The 19,839-nt window shown below is 39.9% G+C and overlaps 1 protein-coding gene across 2 annotated transcripts in view; it reads left to right on the top strand.

Moving 5' to 3' along the window:
* Positions 1–3,214: 3,214 nt before the first annotated feature.
* Gad1 (glutamate decarboxylase) overlaps positions 3,215–19,839 on the top strand; it is a 22,085-nt gene continuing 5,460 nt past the window's right edge. Inside the window, exons 1-7 of one of the 2 annotated variants that reach the window (XM_018033085.2) lie at positions 3,215–3,428; positions 4,235–4,320; positions 4,689–4,779; positions 7,345–7,581; positions 13,045–13,361; positions 14,624–14,875; positions 15,282–15,349. In XM_018033085.2, coding sequence (XP_017888574.1) covers positions 4,264–4,320; positions 4,689–4,779; positions 7,345–7,581; positions 13,045–13,361; positions 14,624–14,875; positions 15,282–15,349 — 1,022 coding nt within the window. In that variant the 5' untranslated portion in view covers positions 3,215–3,428; positions 4,235–4,263. The remainder of the gene's footprint in view (positions 3,429–4,234; positions 4,321–4,688; positions 4,780–7,344; positions 7,582–13,044; positions 13,362–14,623; positions 14,876–15,281; positions 15,350–19,839) is intronic. The other variant, XM_018033082.2, reaches the window with a different exon arrangement.

The raw sequence follows: 19,839 nt of genomic DNA, 5'->3' as shown, positions 1-19,839 counted from the left end.
ACGGAACGTATCGCATTAACTATCATTGCCTGTATCAACTGGTACAGTCTGAGTGAGTACATATGTATGTACATTTAAACGTGTTTGTAAACGTGTCTGAAAGATAACGCGATGGGTAATCTTTTCACGGTTGTTTCAATTTACGGTCGCTGACCTAACAATAAGAGACACCTCAACACTTGAATTTGCATAAATTAAAATAATTTCTTACCCTTTTTACTGTATCTATCAAACGTGTCTGATCATTTATCTGATAAGGATATAATGGTATTACTTACTTGTTCTTCCATTTTTGGTAATAGGAATGTCACTGAAAGCTTTAAATTTTCAGTGAAAAATGTGAAAGACAGTCGAAAGGAAAAATAAATTGTATAAATAAAAAAAATTGATTTATCCATATCGAATGTCAATACAGTGTTTATACGGATAATACTTCACGAAGCTAAGAAAAAATAAAGTAAATGGAAGGGTTGTTTCAGTTCTTATATTTATTCACAAAAAAATACCTCTTGATATAATTGTTTAATCTCGAGTGATTATCATGTAGACAATATTTCTTAATTGATTAATTATCAGATATTAATTACAATAGAGAGGACTAGATAAATTCCAGTATAAGGATAATACTATTTCATTATAACATGCAAATGAAAATACATACTAGAAAGCATTGTAATAAAAATCGTACATGTTAGTAACAAACGCTTTTTCCAAAATTGCAGATTTCCATTACAATAAATGTACGTGGATAACTAGAAAATATTTTTCGTATGCATCGAACTAGAATTTCGAATAATTCATGGTGGTCTGACATGTAGTTTTTGGATTATAAAAACACATGGCCGACGCGAGACAAATGTGCCGGCGAAATTCGCCAGGTTTTCAATCTAGGTTACTCGAAATTCGTTTCACGAGATAAATGAGCTCGTTGTCTAGCTCCATGAATATTCGCATTCACGCGTAACCCTTTCGCGTTTGCACGTGAATGCAGAGGATGCATACTATCGCATACCTATACTCGCATATCGATCATATTGCAATTATGCTGAGAATCGGCAGAATCCAGTGTTGTCTGAAGTAAATAAATAATCATTACCAGAAATATATTTTCAGTTGAGGACTCACGTAGTTTAAAATCATTCTTAAATTATGCAATACCCCAATATTAATTGCAATTCAATGATAAAGATAAACGCGTTACTCGTAATTTTATCGCAAACTTCCAGTGCAAAGAACAAATATTTTAACACGTTATCATTTCTTTAGCGTAAATAAACAATGAGATCCTCAATGGTTTTAGTCAATCTTATCAAGAAACGCTCTTTGTAGATAGTAGATATGTTTAATTCAAGTTGCTCAATAGAACGGAAGATAGCTTCAAGCAAACGTTGGAGAAAGAACTTTAATGTAAGTAATTTACGTACTTTAAACCGATGGTGCAGCAAAAATTCAACCCCAGGCGTTCGACAATTCTTTCTGTTGGATGCTACCGGCTACGTTCAATTTAAACTTTCTGAATGAAATAACAGTGACGCGAAAGAGTTTGTTAAGTTTTTTCTTACTATATTCCAAATCGATTTCTTTCTTAGTTTATAAAATATGAAAGTTCGAAGTGAACTGCTTCCAGCGTTTGCTTCATATTAATTTATTTTAAATAATTTGTTCTCCGAGTTAATAATAAGCTAATCAAAAGCACACACTTGACACAACGTGACGTAAACAAATAGAGGAATGAGTAATAATTTGATCTGTGGCGAACCATTCTTGATTTCAACGCGGTTTTTACGAGTGCGGTTTCACTTCAAGGGAAGCTACCGCTAGTTGCGAAGCAGAGAATATCGTTAACAACCAAGAAAACTCATTCTCCGATGCACATACCGGGTGTCGAGAGAGCATAGGTTGCAAAGGTGGAAGGAGTATCGACCTCAACGAGGCGTTTATGTGCAGAAGAGTTGTTACGTCCCTGGTACATTCTGGGTTTCGTCCTCCCTGTCCTCCACCCTCTCGCGAAGGACGGAGGAAGTATTGATTAAATTCACTGTCGGCCATTTTGTCCCGGTGTCCGATTGGCTGCCGCCCATTTTGTCCTTCTAACCCCCTTCATCCCACGCCTGTCTCTATTTCTGCCTTCCACCTCGGTTCCGTCCCTGTTTCTCTCGTTCTGCTTTTCAGTTACAAAGTCCTCGGTACTCGCGGTGGAGAAATTAGAGACGGAACGCATGCGTCGCGACATTCTCCGCGAAAGAAATCAGCAATCGGATTTTTTGCCCGCTCCTACATGCTCCATCGTAGTTCTTCTTCTGTTCGAAATTCTGGATGCTGGTATCGGAAATCGTGATTGTTCATTTCCTTGCATCTAGATGCGTCAGGAATATAAATTCTCAGAAAGTTTCACTAGAGAACTTCGAATTTTTCTAAGCAGAGATTACTCAGAAGAGAAATACGGTTAATTTATTTTTTATCTTTAGTAACGCTTTACTAATTCATGCCAAATATAGAAAGTATTCACTAATATGAACTAAATATTACTGTGACTTTCTATTTACTCAATAGATCATTCAGTTTGCCCTAAAAGACTCGCCTCTCAGCTAGTCAACCCATAGATACTTATTTGATTCGTGTAAATTAAATACTATCATAAATCTCGGAAAAATCTCAGGAAGTTATTCTGACCTACTAACGACAGTATCACACAGGTGATCCTACTTTTGCCTTGACTACGAGTAGGATAATTTCACACGCTGATAATAACGAATGACGGTCAAAGGAGCTCGTGAGGCCATGCTCCAGAAACTCTATCATTCCCAGCAGCTAGCTATCCCTCTGGCGCGTATTTCAGGCAAGCGTGCCAGAGATTTCGCGGCTAAGTAGCTCCTCGAGATCTCGTCGGGTTTCGCGTTAGAGTACATTCGTAAACATATAAAAGGTACGACGTGCGCGCGTGCACCCTTGCGGCGGAAACCACACGCGGCGCGAGTCCCGTATCTCGAAGCTCGGGACACAGATAAGGGTGAACGATACGTCATACCACGTTCTCTGACGTCAGCGTGACGTTCGAATAGAGATTGGCTGGAGATCGGCACGCCCACCGAACCATCCCTTGTGCACGATACATCTGGCTGCCGAGGTGTGTCGCTCCGCCCACGCGAAAACAACCCCCGTCGGATCACGGGGGTGGCTACGTGGGTTGCACGAGAGAGAGAAACTAGGTCAGCTAGACTCGAGGCAGACCGAGTCAAGCCGAGGCACGAGAGTCGTCCAGGCGTTTTCGGTTGGAAGCAGTCCCTTGGAAACCACCCCGAAGCCCGTCGAAGCTTCACCAGTCTATCGTCGATCCATCCTCGAGTCTTTCGAACCAACCACCGAGACAGCTTCGTTCCCTGTTCACGTGAACGAGACCACCGATTCCGTGCCCTTAGGAGGATTTGGTAAGTACCACCTTAGATACGAGTTTTCTATGGAACACCCTGGTTTTCTGACCTTGACTCCTACTCGCGTTTTTATATATCAATATTTGACGAGAGATGTTTTAAAGATTGATCCCCTTTCTGGGGATGAAAATTGAAACCAATAACAATATTTTTTATCCTGGTCTTTGTGGAAATTTAATGATAATTATTCTATCTTTTAAACCTCTCTCAGCTCTTGATCGCTTTCACGCCTTCTTTCTTCTCGCTTCATTTTTTCATATTAGCAGCATTTAAAGGTGCGTATAATCTTTCTCTATTAATTGATTTCCATAACCATTATACAGTGGCAAGTTCCATCATTCGTCCATCTCTGAACATAAATTGCTAATCGTTACATTTAAGACTTGGATGATAACTGCATGATTGTGCATTGATACTATTTTCTATCTCATAACCATTACTCAATCTGCACTAATCTTAACTAGTCTTTCAATATAGTGATTCGTAGTGTCTGATCTCTTCAGGATGGTCTATCGCTTACGCTCCAAGGACCAGTCAATCGGTTCAGAGAGCTACGATATTCCAGAGAAATATAAGAACTCGCATAAAAAATGAACAGAACGAATTGAACGAATGAAAAAAAAGAATGCTCTCTGTCCATGTTTCTTTGGTCGCTCGGCCTGCCGTACCGCTCCTTCAGCGTTTGATTACCGCTTATGCAATTTCTGTCAAGCTCTCGCTGGAAATTAAAATAGAGAGACGAAGCAGACGAAAGTTTCGGAAAAGCTCGACACTGAAGCGGACACTGTTGTTGATTGTTGTAGGGACTGAGGCGAGGGACACAAGCAGAGACATGGACAATGTGCAAATGATCGGCACTAAAATCACAGCGATCAAGGAATACTTATATGTAAGGCATTCCCATTCGCTGCACGTCACAATCATCGTGTCTTCCTTCACTCTCTTTCTCTTTTTCTCTTTTTCTCTCTCTCTGTCTCTCTACTCTTCATTTTGTGGTCGTCTGTCAATCGTAGCTGTCTTACTATTTTTTCATCTTATTATTCTTTCTTCTATGAAATCGTAATAGTTTGAATATTGCTTGGATGCTTTTAGTACTTTCACATGTCCTCGACAGGTTTCAGAAATTTCTTTATCATTACCTGTTAGATTTGCCCTGATCAATCAGATTACTACTACGGAATGGTAGTAACGTATGTGATGAATCTTACTTCGCGTGTATGAATCCTAGAGACATAGACTTTTATTGTAAACTTTCAGAACTTCGCCCGGACACACTCGCCCACCAGACTAATGAGCTCCGAAAATACGTACTCGCTCTCCAAAGAGCATTGTAACCTGAAGTATACGGGTAAGCACGGTTAAAAATATTTTCCGACTCCTTCAGTGTTGAAGCATGTTAAGCAAATGTAGAAGTAAACTAAAAGACGATATATGATGTTCGCCTTACGAGAATCCTTTTTTAAAAAAATTATCTGCGCTATGTTCAACAAATGCGTTTTAATAACACGACAATACATTTAATAACACCACAACTGCTTTCTTGCGTAGCCCGCGTCTGACCACGTACGGCTTGTTCTACTTACTCGCTGTTCTCTCGGTTATAAGCAAAGTAAATTATCGCTCGTCAACCAACGCTTTTCTTCGCATGTCCGAACGCCGGATGCTGTCTTGCCTTTTTGAGAATGGAATCCGGGAGTCACAATATTGTCCTGATTTCGCAACGCGAAGGGTGCATAATAATAGAGGATTTAGAATTGGCCTGAAGAGGCACGTAGCCGACGAGTGGCTGAAGACAGATTACACACCGCAGAAAGGGCGGAAGGGTTTGTCGTAGACACCCTGTTTGCTCTTTGCCAAGTGTCGACTACCGATAAGAGTAGCTCCAACTGAAAAATTCAAATCCTTTCAATTTATACTTCTGAGTTCTTTTTTTTAACTAAAATTGATTGATTTGATTTGATCCTTAACCACAAAATGGGTTTTAACATCGTAATAACATCAGATGTAGGAGCTTGTTAGCTGTAGAAGTTTTATAGAAGTGTTACAATGTTTATTATGCCGACGAAGTTTGAAGATCCGACGAAGCGTTTATTTCGATTTCCGCGCGACTCATTACTATAAATTAACCGTATAATCTTGCTTATAAATCGCTGCAACTAATTGCCGTGTGTAGCAACCCCCGCAAGGCGGTTTGATTAAAGCCACGAGCCGAGGGTCCGGTGCATCTGGTGCCAAACGACGTACGAGTCTCGCGTAGATTAAGCCCGAGCCTGTAATTCAGCCAACAATCGCAGCAGACGCATTCGTCTTCTGCAGAACTTAATGATAATTATCAATACTTCACATCGCACATTCACCCTTGAAACGGAATAGGTATTTACTGTGTCAAATCATTTGTTCCCTTGGAATGTTAGAAAACCTTGAAAGAAGGGAGTCTGGCGGTCTTTTCGGAAGTTAGATTGATAGAGCTGGATTAGTTGGAGCAGAGCCCTCGAAAGCCAGGGATTTCCCTTGTCTAACCATAGGCTCAGAACGATTCACCATAAGGTTCCGCGCTCCCTTCTTCTTTCATTCGATTCTCATCCATCGCTCTTGTGATTATTGAAAAATACACTTATCTCTTCGAGAAGGCTTTACGGTTCTCCTGCTCTAGTCGTCTTTATCTAACAATGAATTTCAAATATTGTAATTTGTGATGAGAAATTTGTTATTCAATGATAGAAGTCTTTAACTTTCATAGAAATTATACATAGTATACAATTGTCTAAACAGTTTTTTATTCAGATATAGTTCTCTTTCTTGTTATACTATTGACGTGTAAAAACAATGATTTTAAGATATGGTTTTGTAGATAAATAAAGCTGAGTGTTTATCCGTGGAATCTTCTTAACGCAATGGAAAACGAAGGGTGGTTTATTCGACGGGATATTTTATGGTTGCCTTAGGTCTGAGGGACAGTTCAATCTACCGAGGATTTACTAACGGCACATTGAAATATCTGAAGATATTCTACATTATCTTCACAGAATTGGATCTAAAAATTGTTAAACACAAATCGATATTCATATCACAATCTTCTAGTAATTAATAAACGTATATTAAATCAAATTTATATTAAAATAAATTTTAATTATTGCATTTTGCATTATACACTGGCATTTTATTAAATGTGCATTTTCATTCTGCACGGTACTTTAAGTATGATTGCATGAAACTCTTAAAACAGCGATGCGAGTCATTCGCCAACAACGTAAGAAGAGGATGATGATGAATGAAAAGGACAACGCAGGATGTGAGATGGATGGTGTCATCCCACCAAACAAGTGAGAGTGTGTCGATATAGGTCTATACTTTCAATTGTTTGATGAGGTGAAATCATTCTAATAATTGACGTTTTCTGCTTCGATGGACGTCGGAGAGCCGACGGTAGGTCTACGGAGCGCCTGCGAAAACGGACGCTCATTATCAAACGGTATCAAATCGATCGATGTCGCTATCGTAGAAGAGATTTCACTTGATTACAACAATTAGAGAGTCACCGTAGACAATTAGCTCAGCTTCTTATCATGGTCAATGTGGGAACTCTTGTTACCTTAACGTCTTCGAAATTATTATACAACGTATTAAGGATTTCAAAAAGTTTCATCTCGAGAATAAATAATAATACGTTTTTATTAATTGCATGCATTTTATTTATAAGTGATTGAAGATTCTAAGGGAACACTCTTTATTATTATATTCGTTCGTCTTGTAAATAATACAAGAATTAAAGTACTTTGGTAAAGAATTAGAAAACTGATTGGAACACAGGTTAATAAAAAAGTACGTACTGCGAAAATGTGAAGCCTCAATTAAAAATTGCTCAATTCTGAAAGTTATATCTGCTTTAAATTTTTTATTTTGTTGCTCTCAGATATCCTACCTCACAATGTGGAAGGTTATCCGGCAACGAAGGAGTTCCTGATGAAGGTGGTCGATATTCTATTCGATTTCATCAAAGCTACGAATGATAGAAACGTGAAGGTGCTCGATTTCCATCATCCATCGGAGATGATGCGTCTTCTGGATCTCGAGATTCCTGACACCGGCCTGACTCTCCAGCAACTGCTTATCGACTGCTCCACCACCTTGAAGTATCAAGTAAAAACTGGTAAGTCTAACGCCATTTACGTAACGAATTTAATTATAATTGCACGGAAACTTAAAATATAAGACTTGAATTACAAATACACAGTAGAAATTGCGAAATAATTTTTCGACGAATATTAAGAATATTTGATGAAAAGAGGAACGATTGAGAGAGATTTAACAGAGTATCGTTTAACACTATTCCATCGTATTTCCTTGCATCCACGAGGGCGATAAGCCATATAATTTCATATTCAATTTAGCATACGCTCTCGCAGCGGAGATAAGACCTCTCCGTCGGATCCGACCCCCAGAATATACACGTTTCTCTCATGTATAACGTGATAAATGAGTGGGGTACAAGCGGTAAATGAAATAAAAAAACAGTATCTACTTGAATCATTTACGTTGCGTGGTCTTGAAAATAATAGAACTTCACAAACTGATTGAAATATAAATTTCTTTGAAGTTTTTTACATTCTTTCTTAAAATGAAAATGAAATCATACGTAGTAAAATTCATATTATCAATTCTCATAATTTTATTTTCATATTTTCTAGAATCTGAAATGATGAGGCTATAAAAATTGCTCTTTTTTTTTATTAAGGATTCATTATTTATTAATCACTGCCTAACGATTTTTGCTTGAACGTCGGAATTACGTGCAGAGGCGTTGATGTAAATAGTCGTGACTCTGGAGTCGGATCTAGTCTATACCGTCTCGGTCGAGGAAATGCCAAAAGTCAACCGCAAATCCCCCGCGAAAGTTCGCTATCTCGACGGGATTCGATTACCGGCTTGAATAGATGCTAATGCACAATGGAAGAGGGCTAACCGAACTTAGGCCAGAAATCAGGCTTGTCTGCCAACGCGGCGAGCGTCGAGAGAGTAACGTAGACAGGGTGAGACAACCCCTGTGTATAGAAGGACGCGTGCACCACGTACTATGTACTATATACGCGCCCGACAAAAAGTCGTTATTAGATCATACGTCACAGGATTCCCTCGAAGTATCTGACCGGTCGCGCACCCGTAAAAAAAGGAACTGCCCTCCCTTCCGCGGCAGGATCAATTGATCGCAGATACGCTGAAAAATATATTTTCGGGGGTGCCGTATGATAAGGACGTCGATGATAGTCCTGTGAAATATGATATAGTGGTAATACGTGCGGTTTAGAAGATAGTGTTTTTGTATAAATAGAAATATACATACAATATAAATTATTTTCTTAAAAATACTCAGATTTGGTGAAATGAACGTTATTTAATACATGAATGTTTATTTCTGAATTAAATTTTTCTTTATTATGTAATTTAAGGCGCATTTGGGTATTTCGTATCTGGCGATCGAAGGAGATTAATACTGACTTATAACAAGATACTGCGTGCGAGTATCTTGATTGATCGCGACGTAACCGGAATATCGACATTCGTGATTGATTCATGTATTACATGTATACATATATACGACACACTTTCGATACGGAGACCTTGTGCATTTTCTTGAAGAAGATTGCCTCGTCCTCAATATCGGAGATAGATGCTCCAATTGTTATGACCTGGAAAACACAATCAGGAATTTTTCAATAAACGGGCAATCTTTAAAATGATACGTCGTTGAAAATCTGGAGAAACCACACCCGATTCTTAACTGGAAACATTTGGCTTGTAATTGTCGATGCTTTAAGAAAAAAAATTCGTCGGAATTCGCGAAAGGGTAAACAGAAAAAAGGGGCAAACAACAATACAAACCGTGGCTATTGAAAAACACAGTTGTAGCGTTAGCGCACGTGGCACTGCTGCGCAGGGTGCCGAATTCAATAGGATCGGTGTAATTAAGAGCCATTTCTACACGATTTTCCCTCGCTGGGGTCGAGGGAAATAGTAAATAGGGGCGAGCGATCGGGACTGTGGTACGGGACCGCGCAACCGTAGGGCGAACCCTTCGCGAACTTTCGGCGCTGAAGCATCAGCGGATACACCCACCGTTGGAATTTAAATTGGTATCGATAGTCGGCCCGCGTGGAATGTCAAAATCGTTTCGTCATGGAACGTAGATGTTGTTCCGTCATCCAGGCATTTGCAATGCAATGCTGTCGTGGGAGGAACGAAGATCGTCTAAAAATTACCCTGTGAATCCCATATCTTTAAAAACTATCATAAAATATATCTTTTTAATAATTATTGATATTAGGAAAGGATATTAAACACAATTCTGATACGAAATATTTATACTTTGTTGAAAACCACGTATTGTATAAAAAAATCTAAAATAAACTTTCATGGAAGACAATTTACTAGATATTTTACAAATTATCATATAAATACATAGTCTTAAATTTCTCTCTAGTATTCTTAATCATTTGTGAAACTTGTTGAAGCGCGAAATTGGGAAAGATGTTAGAACTAATGATGGAAAACTAAATGTCGCTCAGAGTCGCATTCAAGATCAGGTTCAAGACTACATTCGAAATATTTTCTTTCCAGTGGTATGATTGATTGCATGGTATTAATGTTAAGCCAGGTTTACACACTTCTCTTCATACAAATCCTGATCCCCGTAATATATTACCAAGGTCTGCTCCGAGCAGGTTCTTCCTAGAACTTGCTCCCTTCCTCTATTCCAGACGGAGAAAGAGAGCAAATTAGTCGGAAAATGACCCTCTGATGTTCTAATCGCTCGGGAGAGCAATACTAATCGTAGAATCCGTGGATAATAGATCAATAATGATCTTAATCAATTGACTCATAGAAGAAGCAACATTTCTTATCAAACAACATATATTTTGTACTCAAGTATTTAAATATCGTCACAAATGTACGGTAATGCATATTTTTTAAGCATAAATCTGGGTGCAGAATAAAAAACTGATTTACACAGAACTGGAGAATCGATCGTAACCAAAAAAGATTGCCTCCCATTAGATTTAAGAGACCGTCTTCTATTTTGTCACTTACTTTGCGGTAATGGAAAAGAGTCTAACGGGGATCCGATTCGAAAATCCCTGCAGCTTCGTTCAAAATTAACATACCCTTAAATCTGCATAATTCGCCAACCTGCCTGGCTTATCTCGATCCGCACGTTGCACTCGTGTTTATTTTCCCTATCTTCCTATAAACTATCCGACTATAAACATCTCCCGCTATTGTATTCTCGCTCGAAACTGTCGAATGTTCTACTTCTTAATTTTCTTTTCTACCGTACAATAATATATTCTTAGCTATGCAATGAATTGTTAATGTTTTTTTTTTAATTTGTGTCCTAATGACTCTGAATTTTGTACAGATATTATGTGATTGATTTGATCAAGTATTAATCAATCAAAAGTAGATATACGCTACATCTTGCAACTTAAATTGAGACGGAATTAATTTTGGAAAAACAGAATTAGGAAACTTTAATCAAGAGATAAATCTCTCAACCGTCTTTCAATCTCCTATTTACTCTGAATTAATTTAGCGAATAGTTGAAACTTTCTCAATCTATTCCAACTCGGGCACTAAACATCCCGCAGAATAGTTTCCCTTGGGCACCGCTGCGGCGTTTCTCGCAATTTGCATAATGCAGATCGGCTTAGCTCACGCCGCGACGCTCGATTGAAATAGTTTGTTTTTTCTACTCGGTCCTGGGCCACGTCGGTTTGAGAGCCTCTGCAAACAATCTAGTCGCTCAGCGACGCGTGTGACGCGCAAAATGCGGGCGCTTCGGACCATCGACCCTCCTCCACCCTCGACTGAATCCACGTCGTGCCCGATACTCCTGGAAAAATCTAGGGGGTGAGACAGAGATAGGGAGAGGGACCGTCTTGTCGCACCCCCTCTATGACCGGACGCGTGCCACGATCCACGGACCAAGATAATTGCGAATAACACTGCGACAAACGGCTCAGATACCGCTGCTCGATATCGCATTTAGGGGGTGGCCACTTTTGTGTCGGTTGTATACGCGCCAGTCTCCGGAGACTTCAGTATTTAGATGGTGAGATTCGTGGGTTGTAGAATAGAAAGAGTGGTCACAGGCATTGTTTAAACATACGTACTTTAATTATTGATTAAAGAATCGAATAATAGATAAAGGGGGTAGAGTTTGTTCCATATTAATTATCTAGTATTCTATTTACGCCGAAATTGTAATTTTTTATTTTTGATTTCTTACAAACATTGCATGACAAGATTCTTATTTTTTATTCGTATATTATTTAAATGTTGAATTTCAAAAGTTTATTATGAAAATCTTCATCAAATACTGAAGCGTCGCGACGGCTGGATTTCGCCACAGGGACAATCCTGAAGCTAGAGTTCCAGATGTGCCAAGGGGAGCATTTAGCCCCTGAAAGACGTTATACGTCAATCACTACGTAATACCCTGAGATTAAAATGTCTAGCCAGCACCCTCGAAATTCTCATTCGCGTCTTTGGTCTTACTTACTGTTTGGGAAAATAGTATCTGTCTCTTAAGAGACATAATGCATAACATTCGAAGTTTTATTCGCCGAGAAAATCTTCCTCGCAGGTTATCAAAGGTTGCGAGGATATCGCGCACCCAGGGGAAAAAGTCTTTTCGCGGCCGGATATTCAATGGAGGGGATCCATCAATTCTCAGGATCAAGGGATCTAAGTTATTTTAGAGAATGATAGAATACGGACTCGAAGGACAAAAAAGATCCTGCATCGTGAAATAATTTCATCTATACACACAGATACAAACACGTCTCTGAATAAAAACGATAAAATCTGAATATTTACATCTGCTAAGCAATAATCATGTTACAAATTATAATGTTCCTTTAAATGTTAATGAAATTTATCATTTCTACTTGTTAATTAATTCTCTCTTCCATCTAGTACTATTTAAATAGAAAATAATTCAGACTTGACACTGTACACTGATAAAGGAAGAGGATAGGACGAATAAAAATCACTGATTTTTCCTGTATTCTCTATGTATAGTATAGTATAGTACAAGTTCATTCGTAATAGCTATGTTCGAGGAACATGAGAATCCTAACACCAACTCACCCCATTCGCATCAGGAGGCAGACTCCCATCGAACAGAAGCATTAACCCTGATCCTAGCGCGATGTTCAGCAGAGCGGATGACAACGTACTCAGCGAGCGGCTTAAAGCTCTCTTCCCATCGCTTTCTATCCGCGTGCCTTTAACGTCCGTTCTCGCATTCGATGCCACGAATGCCTCCATATAATTTTTGGCCACGTGCCACGTCACTGTTATTAATTACCTTGCCATTAAACGGCGTCTTCGAACAATCACGACACTCGCAAGGGTATGAGCATACCGTCTTTGATTTATGAGTTTATTGAAAACAATTTAATTGAACGTAGTGGAAGGAATTGTATACATATGTATAAAATTTATTTTAGGGATTAGTTGGCTTAAGAAATTAATTAGATACTTTACGAAGTTATTTATTGTTTCAAGAACAGCTCGGGAATTTTACGAATTTTTTATTCTTCATTTTTCACAGGCCACCCTCACTTCTTCAATCAATTGTCTTGCGGTTTGGATCTCGTCTCGATGGCCGGCGAGTGGCTCACGGCGACGGCGAACACGAACATGTTCACTTATGAAATCGCGCCGGTATTCATTCTTATGGAGCATGTCGTGCTGCAAAAGATGAGGGAGCTCATCGGCTGGAACTGCGGCGATTCCATTCTTGCTCCGGGTGGTTCCATCAGCAATCTGTACGCCTTCCTTGCAGCCAGACATAAAATGTTCCCCCAGTATAAGGAACGTGGCCTCTCCGCTGTCGGAGGACAGCTAGTTATGTTCACGTCTGACCAGGTACGACTTGTTCCACTTAGAGTGGTTATTTAAATAGAAAATAATTCAGACTTGACACTGTACACTGATAAAGGAAGAGGATAGGACGAATAAAAATCACTGATTTTTCCTGTATTCTCTATGTATAGTATAGTATAGTACAAGTTCATTCGTAATAGCTATGTTCGAGGAACATGAGAATCCTAACACCAACTCACCCCATTCGCATCAGGAGGCAGACTCCCATCGAACAGAAGCATTAACCCTGATCCTAGCGCGATGTTCAGCAGAGCGGATGACAACGTACTCAGCGAGCGGCTTAAAGCTCTCTTCCCATCGCTTTCTATCCGCGTGCCTTTAACGTCCGTTCTCGCATTCGATGCCACGAATGCCTCCATATAATTTTTGGCCACGTGCCACGTCACTGTTATTAATTACCTTGCCATTAAACGGCGTCTTCGAACAATCACGACACTCGCAAGGGTATGAGCATACCGTCTTTGATTTATGAGTTTATTGAAAACAATTTAATTGAACGTAGTGGAAGGAATTGTATACATATGTATAAAATTTATTTTAGGGATTAGTTGGCTTAAGAAATTAATTAGATACTTTACGAAGTTATTTATTGTTTCAAGAACAGCTCGGGAATTTTACGAATTTTTTATTCTTCATTTTTCACAGGCCACCCTCACTTCTTCAATCAATTGTCTTGCGGTTTGGATCTCGTCTCGATGGCCGGCGAGTGGCTCACGGCGACGGCGAACACGAACATGTTCACTTATGAAATCGCGCCGGTATTCATTCTTATGGAGCATGTCGTGCTGCAAAAGATGAGGGAGCTCATCGGCTGGAACTGCGGCGATTCCATTCTTGCTCCGGGTGGTTCCATCAGCAATCTGTACGCCTTCCTTGCAGCCAGACATAAAATGTTCCCCCAGTATAAGGAACGTGGCCTCTCCGCTGTCGGAGGACAGCTAGTTATGTTCACGTCTGACCAGGTACGACTTGTTCCACTTAGAGTCGTTTCTCTCAAACGTGTTTTAGTATTCGTACCAAGTTCTGAATTCTGATTTAGCTAAAAATACAGATTAATTTTCGTCACATTACCAAAAAATGTTCATTCTTAAAATATATCTTCCAGGAATTATTCTTTATTTATAGTATTATTACTATTACATAATCATATGTATCTTAATTTACGTGGTCTAATTGTAAGTGGTAAAATTATTTTAATACTGAAACAGAGATGAAATTCAGAATTCTCTTAATCTATTGAACAGTGTCATTATTCGGTGAAGTCATGTGCTTCTGTCTGTGGATTGGGAACGGACAACTGCGTGATGGTTCCCAGCGATGAACGAGGTCGCCTGATTCCGTCGAAATTGGAAGAATTGATTCTGGAACGCAAAGCTAGAGGACACATCCCATTCTTTGTGAACGCTACCGCCGGGACAACCGTAATCGGAGCATTTGATCCCATTCCTGAAATCGCTGATATCTGTCAAAGACACCAGTTATGGCTGCACGTCGACGTAAGTAATACTAAAATAATTTTATCAAACACCTATGAAGGAATCTTTGAAGAAAGTAGCTACATGAAAGTCAATCGAAAAGGATAATTGTGTTGTTTCGCGTTTTTAATCATCGAAGGTATAGAATAATAATTTGACGAAACGAATGAGGAAAGTAAAAGTGTTTCGCTGCAAAGAGATAACAGAGATTTCTATTTAGTCGGACAGCTTATTCAAATCAGTTCAACGCTCGGACGATAAATGCCAAACGCGTAAGAGCCTTAGCGTAAATAATAAATGTGAGAAGCGACATGTAGTCGAAGAGCAGCCCTACAGGCTAAATTGAGGGGAAATTCGGAAAATCTAGGCTTTACAAGTCAAAGTGTTTAGTGTTTTAGTAACGTTTTATACTTCAATTTCTTCATAGGCGGCTTGGGGTGGTGGACTGCTTCTCTCGAGAAAGTATAGGCATCCAAGGCTGACAGGCATCGAACGGTGAGTGAAAAACCATTCTTTATTAAAAGCATGACGTACTTTCACCCTCGAAATAGCTTCAATTTCGGAGTGAACGCACTGCTTTTCGATCAACTAGAGACACCTCCGCATGAGTTTCGCAGAGGGGTGACTTAATCCTCGTACTTTATAGTTTATTGAGGCTTAGTTTGATGGAGTCACTCATGGAGGAAAGTAAACCTACGCACATGCATGAGAGATAGAATCGATAAAGCCCTTTCCAAGTCTCTAAGGCTAGAGAATACTTTAAACCTTATAAAAACCATACTATATGATAGTGCGCTATGAAACAAAACAAAAATTTCCAAATTTAGAATATTTCTATGATACCAAATGTAATTATACATTCATTTATACGTAATTATGTATCATAAATAACACAACACGTGTGTATTAAAAATACTAAATTGTCATAATGCGGAGCAGTTTAAAAGAAATCTGTGTTGTAAAATTTTAAATCAAAGTGGGTCGGATAAATTAATTGATGCGGAAAGTGGATACCTGTCGGCTATTTTGTGGACAGTGTCGTAATCCGTGGAATCGAGGGAGTAGGTGATAGGAAGGAGTGACTCCTGTCCTCGACACATGCGAACTCTCTCACATACAGTGTCGTCCGACCCCTCGCGTTCCAAGGGGGTCAGGGATAGGCCGATTCGGGGATAGCTCAGATGGGGTTGGCGAGATTAATCCGCGATTTGCATCCGGCCGCATCTGCTCCCTTCATTCATCGCCAGACAGTCCGTGACCCGAAAAAACTGGCACGAGACTCGTCGAGGGAAATGATTTTCCCAGCGGAAAGTCGCCTGTTTAATGAAATATCGAGTACCAGCGAGGACAGTTCTTCCGCTTCGTGGATTTTATTCAAAGTCTTAATAACAGAGATGCAGAGAAATGAAACGCGTTGAACAATAGGCACTACGCGTTTTCACTACGTATCTAGAAAAAAACGTTTTGTCGAGCTTAATTAGAATTCTTGTGATCGTATATGACAAATATTATATAGTACGAACATGTGAATAACGGACACGCGTGTTTAAACTGTTCATGATGAAATATTGTTCATCGATGCTGTTCTCTCGTTGTTTCGCGTTGGATGCCTACACGGACTGTACCGCAGGACTTCCTTCCTGTGAAGGTCTTGATTAAAATGGCAAACGAAAAGTTCGAAGGACCAGCAACAGCTGGATCAGTTCCCTGGAGCGCATTTGCAGAACAGAACTCTCCTCTTTATATATCGACGCGCCGTATCGTACCGTGCCTGCCTTCCGCGGGCCTGAAATAAAAGACCGTGCCTCGACAATGCTGGATTAAACTCGTACAAAGGGAACAGCTTCCCTCATTCTCTCGTTGTCTGTCTTCTCTTCATCGTCCCTTCCCGCGCTCTCCGTCTCTTCCTCGAACAACGCCGACGCACACGAAAAGGAGATACGGAGAGAGACGAGGAGGAACAGAGGGAAATCATGATTTCGACGTCACGACAATGTCGGAAATGGTTACGCATAAAAGGACCCCAGAACGAGCAAGCTCTACAGGCGGAAGAGAAGTTGAAAGTTCGTGTCCTTCCCTCTTTGTCGTGTGCTTCGCAACACCTAGATGCTCCCACACGTGTACATTTTTTTCTTTCTTTACGTACACGCTTCCTTGAATTGCTCAGAGAATTCCTAATTCCCTAGAGCGATCGATTATTCTTTTTCTATCTCGACGATCATTATTAAAACTTCTTCCTGCTCCATTGGAAATTATATTTTCCGATGAACAATTTCTCATCCGATTTTGATAGACGAGAATTCAATGGGCTGTTTTCGATAGTCGAAGTCGATAGTCACAGTCGATCCTTCTTCGTCAAAGGGTAACGAGTTTGACAGTCTCGGCCAAGAATAATTTCTTCTCTCGCCTACATTCTTTTCCGCAGCAGTCCGCTGGCAGGGGAGGATAATTAGCAACCCTCGTAATATATATTACGCGGCTTTTGGGGTTGGCACCTAGGACGAATTTAAGAGCGAACACAGGGGGCCGCACGCGCCAGCCCCAGCTGCGAATCGCATTAATCACTCGAGTTTTATGTACAGGCATTATGCATGCTCTGAACGATACGTATTGTTCATCGATGCTGTTCTCTCGTTGTTTCGCGTTGGATGCCTACACGGACTGTACCGCAGGACTTCCTTCCTGTGAAGGTCTTGATTAAAATGGCAAACGAAAAGTTCGAAGGACCAGCAACAGCTGGATCAGTTCCCTGGAGCGCATTTGCAGAACAGAACTCTCCTCTTTATATATCGACGCGCCGTATCGTACCGTGCCTGCCTTCCGCGGGCCTGAAATAAAAGACCGTGCCTCGACAATGCTGGATTAAACTCGTACAAAGGGAACAGCTTCCCTCATTCTCTCGTTGTCTGTCTTCTCTTCATCGTCCCTTCCCGCGCTCTCCGTCTCTTCCTCGAACAACGCCGACGCACACGAAAAGGAGATACGGAGAGAGACGAGGAGGAACAGAGGGAAATCATGATTTCGACGTCACGACAATGTCGGAAATGGTTACGCATAAAAGGACCCCAGAACGAGCAAGCTCTACAGGCGGAAGAGAAGTTGAAAGTTCGTGTCCTTCCCTCTTTGTCGTGTGCTTCGCAACACCTAGATGCTCCCACACGTGTACATTTTTTTCTTTCTTTACGTACACGCTTCCTTGAATTGCTCAGAGAATTCCTAATTCCCTAGAGCGATCGATTATTCTTTTTCTATCTCGACGATCATTATTAAAACTTCTTCCTGCTCCATTGGAAATTATATTTTCCGATGAACAATTTCTCATCCGATTTTGATAGACGAGAATTCAATGGGCTGTTTTCGATAGTCGAAGTCGATAGTCACAGTCGATCCTTCTTCGTCAAAGGGTAACGAGTTTGACAGTCTCGGCCAAGAATAATTTCTTCTCTCGCCTACATTCTTTTCCGCAGCAGTCCGCTGGCAGGGGAGGATAATTAGCAACCCTCGTAATATATATTACGCGGCTTTTGGGGTTGGCACCTAGGACGAATTTAAGAGCGAACACAGGGGGCCGCACGCGCCAGCCCCAGCTGCGAATCGCATTAATCACTCGAGTTTTATGTACAGGCATTATGCATGCTCTGAACGATACGTTTTTTTTAGGTAATGGAAAATCAGAACATACTTTCCTTAATTTCCTGTAACTTAAATCAGAGAGCTATATAATTTTTCACGTAGTTGAAAAAATGAGTATATTGTAGCCAACAAGCTTTCATAGAAATGTCTGCGATTTACAAGTATTAAGAATTCATATAAATTAAAATCAAAAGCCAAAACCTAAATCTGAAACTTTGTGACATTCTGAAGATCGAACTTTATTTATACAAACCCATCAATTTTTTAATATTTTATATGAAACAAAAGTATTAACAGAACTTTTACGAAATATAGATGAGAGAATTAATGGAATCATTAACATTAATTACGATATTTCCCACTGACACTATTCATTGAAATATGACGCGTTATATGTACATGTATACATGTATGTAGTGGTACCGTACGTGAAACGATGTGTTTTCCAAAATTAGTTGGAATATGAAATGATATAAGCTGTTGAAAATGCCAGGGATACAACAGTGCAATTGTGCTTTGTAGAGGAGTGCAGAAGAGTGACAAATGGCAAACGCCTGTCGTTGACATGAATCTCTTCTCCTAGCCTCGAGTATCCCCGCATCATCCACAGCGTAGTGAACGGACAGTGTCGCCATATATGTATGTGTCACTTGCCAAGTATCGATATCGTTTGCCATGAAACAGACGTACGCGTAGCGTCCTTCCGTTTGCAGTGTCTGCACGTGCACATCTGATTCTACTTGAGTTGCGCTTCGTTTTATACAAAAAGAAATGTTCATAGTACGGTGCCATGAGTTTAAGGATGTATAGGCCATACAGTCAATCCCAACAGTTTATGCACTTTAGAAACACATTTTTTAAAAAGAAATCAGACGTCCGAAGAACATTGCTAATAATAAACAACAACAAAAATTTTTGTTATTTTTCCGAGATTTTTCCAAGGGGTACCCCCTTCAGATTTCGCGAAATTTTCGTTTTTTGTCAATAACTCCCAAACCGTTGGATCTACGGGAAAATTGCATCAGTCCTTTTTTGTAGAGGACGACGAGATCTACAATTTCTGTATAAAAGTTTCTTGCTAGCATCTATAGTTAACGAGTAATTTGCAAAAAACTGTTTTTTCGTTTTTCGTCAATAACTCGTTAAATATTAATGTTAGCGAAAAATTTTTACATGCAAATTATAGATCTCATCGTCCTCTATAAGAAAGGTTTGATGCAATTTTCCCGTAGATTCAACGGTTTAGGAGTAATGAAGGAAAAATGAAATTTTTTGCCAAAAGTTCGATGTTTCGACGATGGGATGGTCGGATTTTGTCAACATCAATAAAATGCCAAATAATCATACGTAAC

The sequence above is a fragment of the Ceratina calcarata genome, unplaced genomic scaffold, assembly GCF_001652005.2.
Source record: "Ceratina calcarata isolate Rehan_Ccalc_2016 unplaced genomic scaffold, ASM165200v1 scaffold62, whole genome shotgun sequence".
NCBI classification, from domain to species: Eukaryota; Metazoa; Arthropoda; class Insecta; order Hymenoptera; family Apidae; genus Ceratina; species Ceratina calcarata.
The sequence above is the reverse complement of the archived record's forward strand: the minus strand, read 5'-3'. Positions and strand labels throughout refer to the sequence as shown.